At 44.2% G+C, this 15,471-nt stretch overlaps 2 protein-coding genes across 6 annotated transcripts in view; one reads left to right on the top strand and one right to left on the bottom strand.

Moving 5' to 3' along the window:
* uckl1b (uridine-cytidine kinase 1-like 1b) overlaps positions 1 to 15,471 on the top strand; it is a 476,626-nt gene that overhangs the window by 247,231 nt on the left and 213,924 nt on the right. The window lies entirely within an intron of this gene.
* LOC311053011 (cyclin-dependent kinase 17-like) overlaps positions 1 to 15,471 on the bottom strand; it is a 97,280-nt gene that overhangs the window by 5,924 nt on the left and 75,885 nt on the right. For 4 of the 5 annotated variants that reach the window (XM_084068363.1, XM_084068364.1, XM_084068361.1 and 1 more), the window contains 11 exons: positions 10,843 to 10,899; positions 10,291 to 10,405; positions 9,629 to 9,723; positions 8,709 to 8,771; positions 8,412 to 8,535; positions 7,640 to 7,760; positions 6,024 to 6,121; positions 5,522 to 5,627; positions 4,874 to 4,916; positions 4,586 to 4,676; positions 3,157 to 3,234 (listed from right to left, as the gene is read on the bottom strand). In XM_084068363.1, coding sequence (XP_083924489.1) covers positions 3,157 to 3,234; positions 4,586 to 4,676; positions 4,874 to 4,916; positions 5,522 to 5,627; positions 6,024 to 6,121; positions 7,640 to 7,760; positions 8,412 to 8,535; positions 8,709 to 8,771; positions 9,629 to 9,723; positions 10,291 to 10,405; positions 10,843 to 10,899 — 991 coding nt within the window. Of the gene's footprint in view, positions 1 to 69; positions 625 to 3,156; positions 3,235 to 4,585; positions 4,677 to 4,873; positions 4,917 to 5,521; positions 5,628 to 6,023; positions 6,122 to 7,639; positions 7,761 to 8,411; positions 8,536 to 8,708; positions 8,772 to 9,628; positions 9,724 to 10,290; positions 10,406 to 10,842; positions 10,900 to 15,471 lie in introns of those variants that run through there. The other variant, XM_084068362.1, reaches the window with a different exon arrangement.

Consider the following 15,471-nt stretch of genomic DNA (forward strand, 5'->3'; position numbering starts at 1 on the left):
TTTTCTTTCAAAATCTTGCGAACAGCAAAAATAGCAATGCGACGCATTGTTTGTAAGCTTGAAAATCATCAATTTTCGCTTTTTACAGTATTCAAAATGGCTTAAGTTAAGTTGATCGAATTCGTCGATTCGTCGAAGAATTCATCAAATTATCGAAGAAAACCTGCTTCTCGATAATTGGAATAATCGGAAAATTAATCAATGGAATAATCGCTAAGACATCGATGGTCGCAGCCATAAACGCAACGTTCGGTTACTATTTATTGTTACAATTCTTCGCGAGCGATACAGTCGTATGATGAAGTACAGTATAAATGTGGCTTTAGAGTCCACTTCATGCCAACGATAGAAACACAAAATCAACGGCAAAACACCAATCAGTTTTCTATGACGCTGTCAGCTAATCTCATAGCAAATCAAATTATCGTCAGTAAACACAAAAGACTTACCAGCAGTCGTAATACTGAAAATATATGCGGTAAAACAGCACTTCAAGATCATGCTAAAGAGGTCCAAAAACCACACACAACAACACACGCGCACACAGCACCAACGACACACAGTCACGCACTTACAGACGCTACACAAAGCGCTACATCTCCCGCTGAAGAAACCTAAACAGAGCTGCAAATAAAGAGAACGACAAACGTCAAAAAAACATTCTCATCCCCCCCGTTCTCCAGGCCACAGCCTTCCTTCCCACAGAAGGCCTTCTGTTGTTCAACACATCAACCTTTCATCCCTGGAAAAAGATAAATAACAATGGCTTCAGCCCGGAAACCATAGGATAAAGCAGGGGGAAAAAGGAGGCAAAATAGGTTTAAAGAAGTGCATATCTGAAAATAGGAGGGACAACAAGAGCAAGGAAGGAGAAAGAGGGCATTTAACGTGAATCCTATTGATATTGTGTTTTAGACGAGTTTTCCAGTGCGAAAGGATTCACCTTAAATACAGGTGAAGTTTGCCTTTAAAAAGGAAAGAGGAGGGATGGAGAGAACAAAAATAAGAGGGGGATGAAGGTGATTTATACTTAGTTGCCCGGCAGTGTCACGCACCAAAAAAATAGCCGATCTACAAGCTCACAACGTGTCTCAGCACGACATGTTTGTGAGCTAGCAGATCGGCTATTTTAAGGGGTTATTTTAAGAGGTTGCCTTAGTTCAGAAGCGATGCATTATTCATGAAAGAGCATGTGTCTCAGCCGGGAATAAAAGCAAAAAACAGGGCCGCACTCAATCCAGTTGAGCAAAGGAAAACGTTAACATGGAAGGCAAGAGACAGAGCACGTACACTAGGCCTCAGTGGAGTAACAACAGTTGTGAGTGAGAGACAGGCAAGAGTGACAAGAGAGAGAGAGAGAGAGAGAGGAAACTAAAACAAGAAGAAAGAAAGAAGAAAAATGAAAAAGAAGAAAGTCTATTTACCAGAATGGTAGGGGGCCACTCAGCCTGTGGAAGGGGAGGAGAGAGCGTGACTCTGAGCCCTGGGATTGGCTGCTTCTCTCTGGAAGTACTGCGAGGGGGCGGAGCCTAGCTTATGGGCCATCCCTTTTTTTTTTTAGGGTGGGTTAGGGAGGGGTTGGGGTTGAGGAGGGGGGGGGGGGATTTTGAAGGAGTTTAGAGCGGGGTGGGGCGGGCACAGAGAGGGAATAGAGAGGATTAAAAGGAACAAGATACACAGACGGGACAGGAAAGGAAAGTGTAGGGTATCAAGGAAAGAAAAGAACAGGACAGGACAGTTTAAGCATCAACACCACATAGACGGTTGGCAGGAGAAGGAGAGGTACGAGACGAGAGAAACAAGAGACACACACAAACATAATGAGACTGACAGAAACACACAAGAACCACTGGAGTCTAAGCTAAGCAGCCTGGTTCACACCTGAGTTAAAAGCACAATTCTGTGGGCGCTGACTCGACATTTGAGTACAGCTTTTTTGTTCCGTCCCCTGGTTAAGGATGGATAGTAGAAACTAGAAGAAGAAGGCCAGTGTAGGGTTTTGAAAGCCCACTTCTAATATAATAACACCTCTAAATCAGCTGTTCACACGTCTCTCAGTATCCTGTTGGAAACACATAGACTATAGCATTATGTATTTATTCAATTGATTGATTGAATACTTTATTAGCAGTTTGCAGAAAAAAATCACACCCAGTGTGAAGAGAGTGGTGCCTTTGAATTAGTGTAACTGGTTGTATCCTTGTGTTGCAATCAGCTGCAGCTGTTGAGGCCGTGCTCAAACGGACGGACGGACGGACGGACGGACGGACCCACCCGGTCAAGTGTAGGAGTGGCTGGCACCACTCAAAAATCACAGGAAAGTACAATAATACAAGGTCAGCTAAGAGGATTTAAAACCCAAGAAAGCCTATGGCTTGTTTCCATTGGGGTCCTTTGTACTCAATTCATAGAGAATAGTTTAGTTTAGCCGCAATACAATACAATACATTGCCAATCCCCCATCTTTCTGCAGTTTGGATTTGGAGATGATGGGGTGATCTTAGCTGTTTCTGTTTCTGTGAACATATCGACACGCGTGTTGGAAAAGAAAATTAATAATCTATTTTCACAAGCTTTCAGCTAGGTTTGGAATGTGCAGTTATCTCACTTTTTTATTGTACAGTCCCTCTATTTTAATTCATTCTTATGTGTTAATCATATGTAATTATGTGCATTTTGTGTCATCGTTGACCTTTGCATTTTCTCCATTTTTGTATTTTGAAGCACACTGAGCACATGTGCTATATAAATACACGTGACTTGACTTAAGGCTATGTCCCTCGTGGGAGTGTGAACCAGGCCAGTTTGGGGGGCGACTGACTGGGGGGGACGCTGGCATGTGACATGTGTGACCACACACACACACACACACACACACACACACACACACACACACACACACACACAGTGACATGATGAGAGACACCGAAAAGCACGCCGTTTTGGCCGAGAGAAAGAAAGAGAGAGAGAGGGGGGGAGGGAGGGGGGGAGGGACAGAGAGGAAGCAGATAGAGAGAGTAGGACCCATTCATGCAAAGAAGCTTTGCGCCTTTCCGCCGTTCATTCTGTAATTCCTGTTTACAACTTTTCCATGGCCTATAAGCTTCACTCCTCCTCGTTTAGCCCTGACTCCTGAACCCGTTTCCCAGGACTCACCTGTCTCTGTGAAGACCGAGGACCTCTTCCCTGGGTCTCTCTGCAGCGTGACGTCCTTCACTGAGAAGATGGACGCGGCTGAAATGGGGCAGAAGGTCCGTAAGATCACATTCTCATCCTTTTGAATTTAACCCATTAAGACCTGGAACTGTGTCATTTTTAGATTTGAGCTAAAAAGCATTCTTTTACACTTTGGGCTATTCAAAAATAGCAGATCTACAAGCTCATAGCGTGGCACCGAGTGCCGCGCTACGAGCTTGTAGATCTGCTATTTTTGAAAATTCGTGAAAATGTGTGCAAATCTTTGAATGTGTATATTTTTAAAGCGAATATTTTTAACTCAAATCTTTGCTTCTGGGGGTCCCTGGAACAAAATATTTTGATGGGGGTCCGGGGCCAAATACATATAATTTTGGGGGTCCTTGACATGAAAAAGATTGAGCACCACTGATATAGAAACATACGTTTTTCAGAAAACTGTTGAGATTTAGGTGACATGTAGAATCGGCTTCCGGTCTCAATGGGTTGATACACAGGCCACGGAATCCCCTACTTGATAATAAGTAATTCAATTCAATCTTTATTTCAGACCCAAGGGAGATCCATATCACAATAAAAAAACGCCATACAAAACAGAAAAATAACAGAAAAAGGAAATACAATAAAAATACTTCCACCATGTTCAGTTTCGAACGTACATGTACAGACAAGCGTGCCAATGGTTCCACAGTCTAGAGGAGAACCTCACAGAACTACGTATAGGGTTAGTTATGACAGCAATGATGTCATTTACTGACTCAGATTCCCTACACATAAACCTATACATGAGATTGCGTAGCACAGCAGAGCAGGTGGGTACCCCCACACTAACAAACATCTGGCTTGCACTGGAGCTTCTTGAAGCTCTCAGCAGCAGCCGCATAGTCATTATAAGCCATAGTGAGTCGTCTCACAGTAAGTAAGCCTTGCCGAGCCATATGGCCCATAGGGCAGGAGCCTATCCCTTGTTTCTGTAGCGTGAGTCGGCTTGAAATACAAGTACATCCCCGGCCATGATGTACAAGTACACCAACTGGATATGACGCTAGTATGTCACAGGGACTTACCCCCCAATCCAACCCTTGATGCTGAGTGCCAAGCAAAAAGGTATGGGGTCCCATTTGTTTAGTCTTTGGTATGACCCAGCCGGGAAATCGAACCCCAACCTCCCAATCTCAGGGCAGAGACTCGAACCACAAGGTATGCTGAGCTGGTGAATTTCAAGGACCCACCACTTTGTTATGCACCTGATGTTGAGAACCAGTTAAGATAACGTGAGTTTGTTTTTCTGTGTCAGAGTGCGTGTGTGTGTGTGTGTGTGTGTGTGTGTGTGTGTGTGTGTGTGTGTGTGTGTGTGTGCACGTGTGCGTGCATGGTGTGTATTACTCACTGTCAGCCAGTGTTTGAACCTGCTCCCCCAGAGTCTTAAAGTACGGATGTCCGAGAGCATTTTCCGCAGACACGCGCTTCTTAGCCTCAAACTAGAGAGAGAGAGAGAGAATGACAGAAAGAGTGAGACAGGGAGAAGTGTAGAGTGACGGAGAGATAATAATACGCTAATGGTTTGACCCCCCGGGGCCATGCATGTACAGTATGTGTACAGTCGCTATCTCTTCACATGCTATTCACTATCTCTTCACATGTTACGGTCTCCATTATGTGTGAGATGATGACGTACCTGCAGTAGTAATGAGAGCAGGTCATGGCCGTCGCTGTCTATCCTGTTAACACAGAGAAAGAGAAAGGGAGAAAGGAGATAAAACATTGACATGTTGCTGCAATTTGTTTCAAAAGTTTATCCCAGCAAGCTAACCTTTCCTACAGAATTTCTGAGCAAATGCACAATTCTTATGGGTTTGTAAGCTATTTTTCCCCCCTAAGTTGCAATGTAACACAGCTCTGTTTAAACATTTCTTTATTCCCTTTGAATTGTACATACAGTACAGTTTTGTTTTGATTGTTTTGTTCCACTTTTGCTTTGGCAATGTAAACATAATGTTTTCTCATGCCAATAAAGCCCCTTTGAATTGAACTGAATTGAGAGAGAGAGAGCGAAAGGGAGAGAGGGTGAGAGAGGGAGAGTGACAGACAGCTATAATTGAGTACAGTAAATTGCTGAGCCATATGCCGGATACAGTATCCAGTGTAATGCTGCCGCCGCCTCAACAGTGGCGGAAACGCTGGACGATAAACAGTCTATTGAAAAACTATCCGTCGCTCTCCTGTTACATGTCACAGTCTCACTGTCACTTTATCCATGTGGAAATGTGCCGGTCCCACAAACACGCACACACACACACACACAGACACACACACACACACACACCTGGGCGCATGGTTGACGAGGGGCTCCGCGTGGTACCGGGGGAAATTGTAGGTCTTAAATTCTTCACTGGAGGTGACGCCTGGCCAAGAGTCTTCTGTAGGGGTGCCTGAAAGACAGAAAGAACATACAGTGTAAGGGTCTGTCAAAATGTACTGTATGTGGACACACATGCGCGCACACGCACACACTATACTTAGGAGGGCAGAAAAATGTTAGGATGCCAATTTTATAAATGCTATTTTACCAATTTTCTTTTGACCATGATTAAACCCTAAACGTATTTATACTTGCCATGCAATTAAGTATAAATCAGGCATAACACTAGCCCCCAAATCATGAAAACAGCTATTTTGTCTAGTGAGGAACCTCACAATGTCTTTTGGCCCTCAAAAATATAGCATTACAAGTACACAAACACACACACACACACACACACACACACACACACACACACACCCACGGCATGAATAAAGACATCATGTAACGTCTGGCGTGGTCTCACCTAGGATGCGGAATATGAGGTGAAGCTCATCCTCCACAGTGGATCCAGGGAACAGAGGTCGTCCTGTGATCATCTCATAGAAGATACACCCCACACCCCTATAGAGAGAGAGACAAGACCAACACTCACAATTACATACACAACTCATCGTTTAACCACTTGAACCCTAGCGTCCCGTTTTAGGGTATGTCCCGATAGACAAACATTTTGTCGAAGATTATGCGAAAATAGCCGATCTACAAGCTCACTTTTGAGCTTGTAGATCGGCTATTTTAAATGAAGAGTTTTGGTGTAGAGGGAAACAGGAGGGCCTAGTATATATAGACCCCTGGGGGATCCCCAGTCAATGAAGTGTATATAGGGGTTTGAGTGGTTCATGTAAAGGGAACACATTAGGGATAATGGAATGTATCATATTCACAGCTAAGAAGCTGTCTTATCAGCGGTTTTATCAATAAATATTGACTTGTTCTACGCATGTATTATTCTAATTGGCAGCCTATAATAAGACATAAATGTAATGGTGGTTTTCACTGTCTGGACATGGCCACTGGGTGATCATGCGCCAGCCTTGGAAAATGACAACGTGTGCAAAAGGTTTGCCCACCCCGGCTGTAGCATCATTGTACTCCATTCATCAGTACATGTACATCAAGTTCAAGCGGGCCAGAGCAGAGAGAGTGAAGCAGCGAGTAGGAATCTATGTCACATCCTCAGATCACTGATAACAGGAAGCTAAGAAGTACACCCCCCCCTCCCCCCAGGCATAATAATGGTCATCATGAGCAGAGAGTTACATCAGTACATAGTACATCAGCTAAAGAGCTCCCTCTTCAATTCACTCGCACTTTGTTTGAGTGAAACGTAGCGTGAATCCGCACACTGTGTGACCGGCATGCGACGCAAAAAGAAAAAAGGGACACGCTTTGGGGCGTTGTGAGAAATGCGTTCCACAGGAGACAACAAGAAAAGAACGCCAGAAGATGAGAAGGAGTTAACAGCAGAGTGTGCGTGCGCACGCACGCGCGTGCGTGCGTGCGTGCGTGTGTGTGTGTGTGTGTGTGTGTGCGTCAGCAGCATGCACTCACCCATGGAATAAAGCAAAAGTAAAATCTCATGACTGAAAATGTAATGATGATGTTTAGGTATATTATCATTCTAAAAGCTAGGTTGCTGCTGCTCTACATACAGTACAGCCAAGCAGGTGAAGAAATCACAGATCAAGGCTTGAATGCCTTTATGAAAAAAATTTAGTCCATTCATGTTCTATGGAAGATGCTTCCAAATCTAAACTTGTGTTCTATTGCTAATTTAACTGCTTCAAATACACTTTAATCTAAAATAAACGAATAACCGAAAATAGCCAATCTACTAAACTAAGCTAAACTAATTGCTAATTTCGGTGCGCCTCATGCAGTCATAGGGGGTCCCTGGAACAAAATATTTTTAGATGGGGGTCCGTGGCCAAATACAAATCATTTTTGGGGTCCTTGACATGAAAACATTTGAGCACCACTGATATATATAGCAACATAATTTTTTTCAAAAAACTGTTGGGATTTAGAAGACATTTGCAGATGCGTTCCCACATAGAATGGCTTAATCCATGCACTCACCACATGTCGATGGGTGTAGAGTACTCTGTGGAGCCCAGTAGCACGTCTGGCGGCCGGTACCATAATGTCACCACTTCATTGGAGTAGGTCTTAGTAGGGACAGACTTAGCTCGGGCCAAACCTTAGTTCAAAATGCAAACAAAAAGGATCATTAAATAAATGTTTCAGTGTTAAAGACAGACAAACCTTTTATATATATAAACTTTTTTTATTTGTATTATAATAGCTCAGATTTTATATATACAGTATAGCTCTTTATGGGATATACAGTATATTTCTGTCGGGTGGAAACCGCATATGTCCAAAACTGTTCCTTTTCAAGATTCAAATAGAAAAAGAGCAAAAGTAGCAGATCTACAAGCTCAAAACGCGTCGCTTCGTGCCACGTTTCGAGCTTGCAGATCTGCTACTTTTGATGCTTTCGCGTGACGCTGTAGCAGGGACGTGCTGGCCACTGGGAAATTCGGGAAAATTCCAGAACGGCCGCGCCATATACGGGCCGCCAGACAGCCGGTGGGCCACCCAAGACAACTAAAGCATGTTTTTTTTTTTTTTATTGAAAAATTTCGGAAAATCCCAGAGCTGAATTTTGGTCCCAGCACGCCCCTGCGCTGTAGTATGATCAAGTAGAGCGTTGATATACAAAAAAAAACACAAAAAGTTAGAAAATGGAGATAAGAGGTTTCTGCTCGACAGCAACGATATAATAGCATAACTCCAAACAATAGGTAATCCCGATGCTAGTAAAAGACTAGTAGAAGTGTTGCGCTACCAAAATCGGCCAATTTGAGCTCTCCTCTGTCGTTGATGAGAAGGTTCTGTGGTTTGAGGTCTCTGTGGAGGACTTTCCTCTTGTGGCAGTAGGCTAGACCCCTCAACAACTGGAAGAGGAAGATCTATAGGAGAGGAGAGGAGAGGAGAGGAGAGGAGAGGTTTACCTCGTATTACAAAAACAGCAGGGCGTTTTTCAATAAATAAAGTGTTGCTATTTCTACTGAAACATCCGATGTATATTTCAAAAGGCCAACAACAACTTCATGGCAGAACTCATCTCTTATTGATGCTTTACCTTGACATTGTGTACACTCATGATACTCCCGCAGTCGTCCATGTATTGCTTCAGATCTTTTTCCTGGTGAGTGAAAGAAAGAAAGAAAGAAAGAAAGAAAGAAAGAGAAATAAGCAAAGGCACGCACAAGCAAACCGTAGGGAATGAAAAGACAAAAGTGACAGATTTTATATCAATATGTTTTATTATAAATGACCTATTTTAGTCTTCGTCGTATGGCAAAAGTACCGAAAAGTACCTACATCTACAAGCTCACGACAACACATCGCAATGTGACGGGTCGTACAAGGTTTCCACCCGACAATGACGATATATCGTCTCTGTCGAACCTCATAATGTCCAAAACTTTTCAGGATTAAAATGTAAAAAATAGCAAAAGTATCAGATCTACAAGCTCAATATAGTCGACTGTACTGTGAATATTCAGACCAACGTACCCACATACGCAGGCACACTCACATAAGACTCACACATACAGTACTCACAGACATGGACACACTCGCTCCAACATAGACATATAAACCAGTGGTTCTCAACCGTTTCAGGCTGCGACCCCCCAAAATAATCATATTTGAACTGGGAAACCCCCAAAATAAATAATCATATTTGAACTGGGAACCCCCCCAAAATAATCATATTTGAACTGGGAACCCCCCCAAAATAATCATATTTAAACTATAATATAGCTTTTTTTTAAACTTTTGAATTAATTACTTTTGACGCAGTAATGGTCTTTTTTCATTTCATTTCTTTTTTACTTATTAAAAAGGTATTAAAAGTCCCTTTACTGTCATCTAGGGACCCTCCCAAAATCATGTGGGGGGGCCGCTGGGGGTCCCAACCCACAGGTTGAGAACCACTGACATAAACCATGCGCAGACAGAGGCATGCGACAGACAGACAGACATACAGACACTCACCAGGTACTCAAACACCAGTGTCAGGCACTTGTCGGTGTGGATGATGTCGTGGAGGGTGACGATGTTGGCGTGCTTCAGGTCCTTCAGGAGAGACACTGCAGGACAAGGAGACACACCAAGAGAGACAAGACGGGGTCACACATTGTGTTCACAACATTACTATGTTAATACAGCCTGATGGGACCGTGACCACACACACACACACACACACACACACACACACACACACACACACACACACACACACACACACACACACACACACACACACACACACACACACACACACACACACACACACACACACACACACACACACACGCACACGCACGTACCAACCAAGCTACCACAGTATACCTCCGGACCAGTGTGTGTGTTTACATGCATACATAAACACACACACACACACACACACACACATATAGCCCGAAGGGACTGTTGCTAGCTTAACCTGTTAGTATGTCTTATAAGCCTAGTACAGACCGGTGATTATCAATGCAACGGAAACATTGCTTAACGTTGCAGAGGAGACACATGTTGTCACCCTCTCTCTCTTTCTCTCTCTCTCTCTCTCCATCACACACACACATGCGTTTGTTGCTTGACGGAGGATTGGAACCCCTAGAAAACCTGATTATTTACAGAGCCGGGTCCATCCATACCTTCTCTGATGGCGGTGCAGGGCGCACCCTCCTCGTGCTCCAGTCGGATCTCTTTCAGAGCTACCAGGTTGTCCGTTAACTTGCTCCGCCCCTTAAAGACTGTGGCATAGGTCCCCTGCAGAGAGAGAGAGAGAGAGAGAGAGAGAGAGAGAGAGAGAGACTTCAGACTCCACCTTAGCCCGTAGCACTTGCCCTATAGCCTTGATGACCTTGTAGGCTTATGCAACAGTTAAATCATGTCATTTAGACAGAATGTTATTTAGACAGATTCCAGGTTCATTTGTTCATTGACCTGGCAATGTTTCAATGTACAGATTATAATTGCTTTGATATTATACCATTTAGATTGATGATTTCTTGATGGTTCTTGGTTTATCTATGATCCTAGATTGTATAGGAGATGACAAACTGTACGGTGTGTGTGCGCGTGTTTTCTTTTGTTTTGTTTTTTATTCGTAGAGATTGTAGTCCCGTGGGGGGAAATTCACTGTGTTGTTTTTGTTTCTGTGTATTGAATAAAGGGAACATTTTGTTTGTGTTCAGTTGCTTTACCTCCCCAAGTTTATCCAGCTTGATGTAGGTCTCAAGTTTCCCGAAGCCGATTTCAGACTGGAGAAAGGAGAGAAAGGGGAGAAAGTTTAGAAGAGCCAGAGTTACATCTATTTCAGGTTGTTGGGGCTGAGTGCAGTGCAGTGCAGTGCAGGACAGGACAGGCCGCTCCGGATTCCTCCAGAACGCAGCCCTCCGGGCCGGAACAGGTTGCTTGCATTTGGATGCTATTGCTGACGACATCTGGCCTACATCTGCAGGGGGAACGGAGTCACGCGTTCTAACATCTGCCGTCTTGTGTGTGTGTGTGTGTGTGTGTGTGCGTGTACGTGTGTGTGTTAGTGTGTGTGTTCTGTCTGCCTAGTGGGCATCACCTATTCGTCTGCCTTTACAACAGAGAGACCGCTAGAACACATTACCCATGCCTCACTTCACCCCACACACACACCAAGTTTGTGCATGCATGTGCGCGTGTGCGCAGTGCGTGCGTGTGTGCGTGCGTGTGTGTTTGCATGGGGGTGGGAGGGAGTCTTTTCCAGTCTTGAATCAGTAAAATGTCATCCTTCGCCCAGACTCCCTTCCTTTCCTCCATCTGTCAGGACATTTCACTGTCAAGTTGCGGATACTCCCTTTGGCCACAGGGTGGCAGCATGACAAAGGTAACAAAATGGGGGCATGGTGCTCTTCCACTGTCTTCACTGGCTAAAAGGGGATTACATATACATTTTGTGCACATACATATATACATACATACTGTAGGCACACTTGACATCTGCAATTATTTGTGGATTAATCTGGGTTTAGCTGTGGGGACACCCTGTGCGCCCAGATTATGAATTATAGATATACAGTAGAAACGACAAGCTGAGATACCCACAGGCCTCACACTGCCTCTCTGACTCCACTTAGCTGTGCATTGCTGCCATGCTCCATCAGCCCATGTTGAAAGAAACCTCTTATCTCCATGTTCAAACTTTTTGTGTTTCTTCGTAAATTAACGCCCTACTAGATCATACTACAGCGTCACACAGAAGCATCAAAAGTAGCAGATCTACAAGCCCGAAACGCGGCGTGAAGCGGCGCGTTTCGAGCTTGTAGATCTGCTACTTTTGCAATTTTTTAAATTTGAATCCTAAAACGGTTTTGGAGATATGAGGTTTCCACCCAACAGCAACGATGTAATTATGTGTAGATCTCCCCACTTGTATTTAAATATCCATCTCACAAGCCCTCTCTCTCTCGCTCTCTGTAGCTCTCTATCTCTCGCACACACACTGGGATGCCTTCCACTGTCTTCCTGTCCGAGCATGATGCTGATGTGAAGCCAGGCCAAAATGCCAGGCCGTGTGTGTGTGCGTGTGCGTGTGTGTGCGTGTGTGTGTGTGTGCATGTGTGCGTGTGTTTGAGAGGGGGAGAGGATCTCTAGTGACCAAGTTAGCTAATGAAGCATGTGATCTGTTTAAAGGCAGCCAGTACAGCCGTGGACCCAGCATGACATTCTTACACACTGATTGGACTGTGCATATACTGGATGTATGTATGTATGTATGTATGCACTATGCATGTATGTATGGTATGTACTGTATGTATATGTATGCATGTATGTACGGTATTGTACTGTACTGTAGTGTATGTGTGCATCGGTGCAAATTTGCACGATGACTTTCTTTTTCCAAAATAATCAATCATTTGTAAATAGTAAATGGTGCATTTATATAGCGCTTTTATCCAAAGTGCTTCACATAGATTGTGCATTACATTCACCCATTCACACACACATTCACACACCGATGGCGGAGGAAACCATGCAACGCACCAACCTGCTCGTCGGGAGCAATTAGGGGTTCAGCGTCTTGCTCAAGGACACTTCGACACTAACTCTGGGGGAGCCCGGGATCGAACTGCCAACCTCGCGGTTCCCATCTGCCCGCTCTACCGGCCACTCTACCCCTGTGCGACTGTGGACTTCAATTACTGATATTCACACCCTCAAGAGTTTATGATATAGTTAACTGTACGTAGAGTGTCCAATAAAACAATGGGACCCAATGCCTCCATACTTGGCACGCAGCATCAAGGGTTGGATTGTGGGTATAAGTCCCTGTGACATACTGTACCAGCGTCATGTCCAGGGGGTGTAGTACTAGTACATCAAGGCTGGGGATGTACTTGTACATCAAGCTGCCTCACGCTTTAGAAACACAAGAAGGGCTACTGCCCTATGGGCCTGGCCACATGGCTGGCAAGGCTTACTTACATTTTACATCTAATATCTACATTGTATGATTGCCTAGTCTAGCAGGGTTAGTCTTGCTGTCTAACATATCTTGTGCAAATGCATGTGAGACAGACAGACAGACAGACAGACAGACAGACAGACAGACAGACTACTTGTTTATGTATTGCTGACATCTCCTTCTCATACTGTCTGTCACTAACAATTAGTTTGACAAAAACTCCCCAAAAAAAAGTCATTTAAATGTCTGCTTCTGGCAAATACAATATACTGCATAATGCATGCAGTTAACCAGTGTGTACTGCAACCACTTTGCATGTGTGTGTGTGTGTGTGTGTGTGTGTGTGTGTGTGTGTGTGTGTGTGTGTGTGTGTGTGTGTGTGTGTGTGTGTGTGTGTGTGTGTGTGTGTGTGTGTGTGCGTGCGTGCACGCTTTCAATGGCTATGGGTTTGCTCCATTCCCAACACTCAGCTGGCTCACAGCAAAACAGAACGAGGTCAAAGGCTGTTTGTGGCAACAAAACGAAAACGACGTGAAGCTAAATAAATATGTGTGTGTGTGTGCGTGCGCGTGCTGTACGTGTGCATGTGTGTGCGTGCATGCTTGTGCTTGGGCTCATGTGGCATCTGCATTCAGGGGAGCAGAGAGAGAGAAAAAGAGAGAGAGAGAGAGAGAGAGAGAGTCTGGGTTGATGTGCATTGAGAAGGAAGGCTTATTAGTCAGTCTCCACTGTATTTGTCGTTACTGTTGTTGCTCCACTGAAGACGTGATGGAGGCTGAGCAGATGGACTGATTTTTACTCCTAACCTACAAAATATTACACAACCTCGCACCATCGTACTGTACCTATCATCCCTAGTCAGACCTTATACTCCAGTTAGATCCCTACGATCAAGCAATGTCGGTCTGTTAAAGCAACACTAAGTAGTTTGGGGTATCAATGGCCACTTTTGACACAAATAACATGGCAGCCAACGTCTTTGACTTCATTACCCAAGAGTCTCTGGCTCTGCAAGCATGTCCGGCGAGGGCGCACCGTGATTGGCAGTTCTGCCTTGGTGCCTTGGCAAACGCCAGCCCAGGACGAAACTCATCGTCTTCCCTATGGCTACTGGCTTTATCTCGGGTCACGCGCACCACACAGGAGGCACAAAAGGAAAAGGGGCGGAAACTGCTGGCTGACCACCGTAACTTGTACCACTTCGCTGGGGGGGGACCCTTTGGAACCCCTTCAAGGACCCCTGGGGGAGCACTTTGAGAACCTCTGTGCTGTGTGGGGTATAGTGAGGAGGTGAGAGTCGAGAGAGGAGGGGCCATTTAATCAACACATGTAGCCACACACTCCAGCGTTCCAATCAATCAACCAATAAACAACAAGCGTCAAGTCGCCTTTTTCCTGTTAACCTGCCAATAGAGGAGAGGGAGGGGTTGACACTCGGAACTGCAGTCAATTTAACAATGACATCATCGACTGGCTCACTAGTCAATCTTTGAACATGAAACCGACAGGTAGCCTGATGCCTCACTCTGATTGGCCGTTCAGCAGCACGGCTATGGAGTTCAATTCCAATCACAATTACAGACCCAATCATCATGACATCATCTTGGCAGTGGTGGAAAGTGACTAAGTACATTTACTTAAGTACTGTACTTAAGTACAATTTTGAGGAATTTGTACTTAACTTGAGTATTTCCAATTATTTTACTTCTACTCCACTACATCTCAGAGGCAAATATTGTACTTTTACTCCACTACAATTATTTGAAAACTTTAGTTACTAGTTACTTTTCAGATATAAATGATGGGGGCTCACAACGCGTCGCGATGCGACGCGTTGTGAGCTTGTAGATTGGCTATTTTCAAACATTTTAGAACTTTTACTTTTGGTACTTTAAGTAGATTTTGTACCAATACTTTTGTACTTTTAATCAAGTACATTTTGAATTCCGGACTTTTACTTGTAACGGAGTACATCTACATTGTAGTATTGATACTTTTACTTAAGTAAAACATTTCAGCACTTTTTCCACCACTGTCTTCCGGGTAGATCAACGTCATGGCAGCATCACATTGGAGATGTATTATTCATTCATCTTATTCCTGGAAGAACAGGACACTTATGATATCGTTGCAGAAGCCTCCTATCTCCATATTTAAACTTTTTATAAATGAATGGCCTCCTTGATCACTACAGCGTCACACAAAAGCATCAAAAGTAGCAGATCCACAAGCTTGTAGATCTGATACTTTTGCCGTTTAGCTAACTGCCACTAGCACGGTTGAAAAGGCGGGCATTGATTAACAGAGTGGCAGCACCGTGGTTTGAGGTAACATGAATCACACCATTACATAAAACCGTGTAACACCCACGATGAATAATGAATTGTGATTGGGC

Source organism: Gymnoscopelus microlampas (assembly GCF_963454915.1).
Source record: "Gymnoscopelus microlampas genome assembly, chromosome: 10".
NCBI classification, from domain to species: domain Eukaryota; kingdom Metazoa; phylum Chordata; class Actinopteri; order Myctophiformes; family Myctophidae; genus Gymnoscopelus; species Gymnoscopelus microlampas.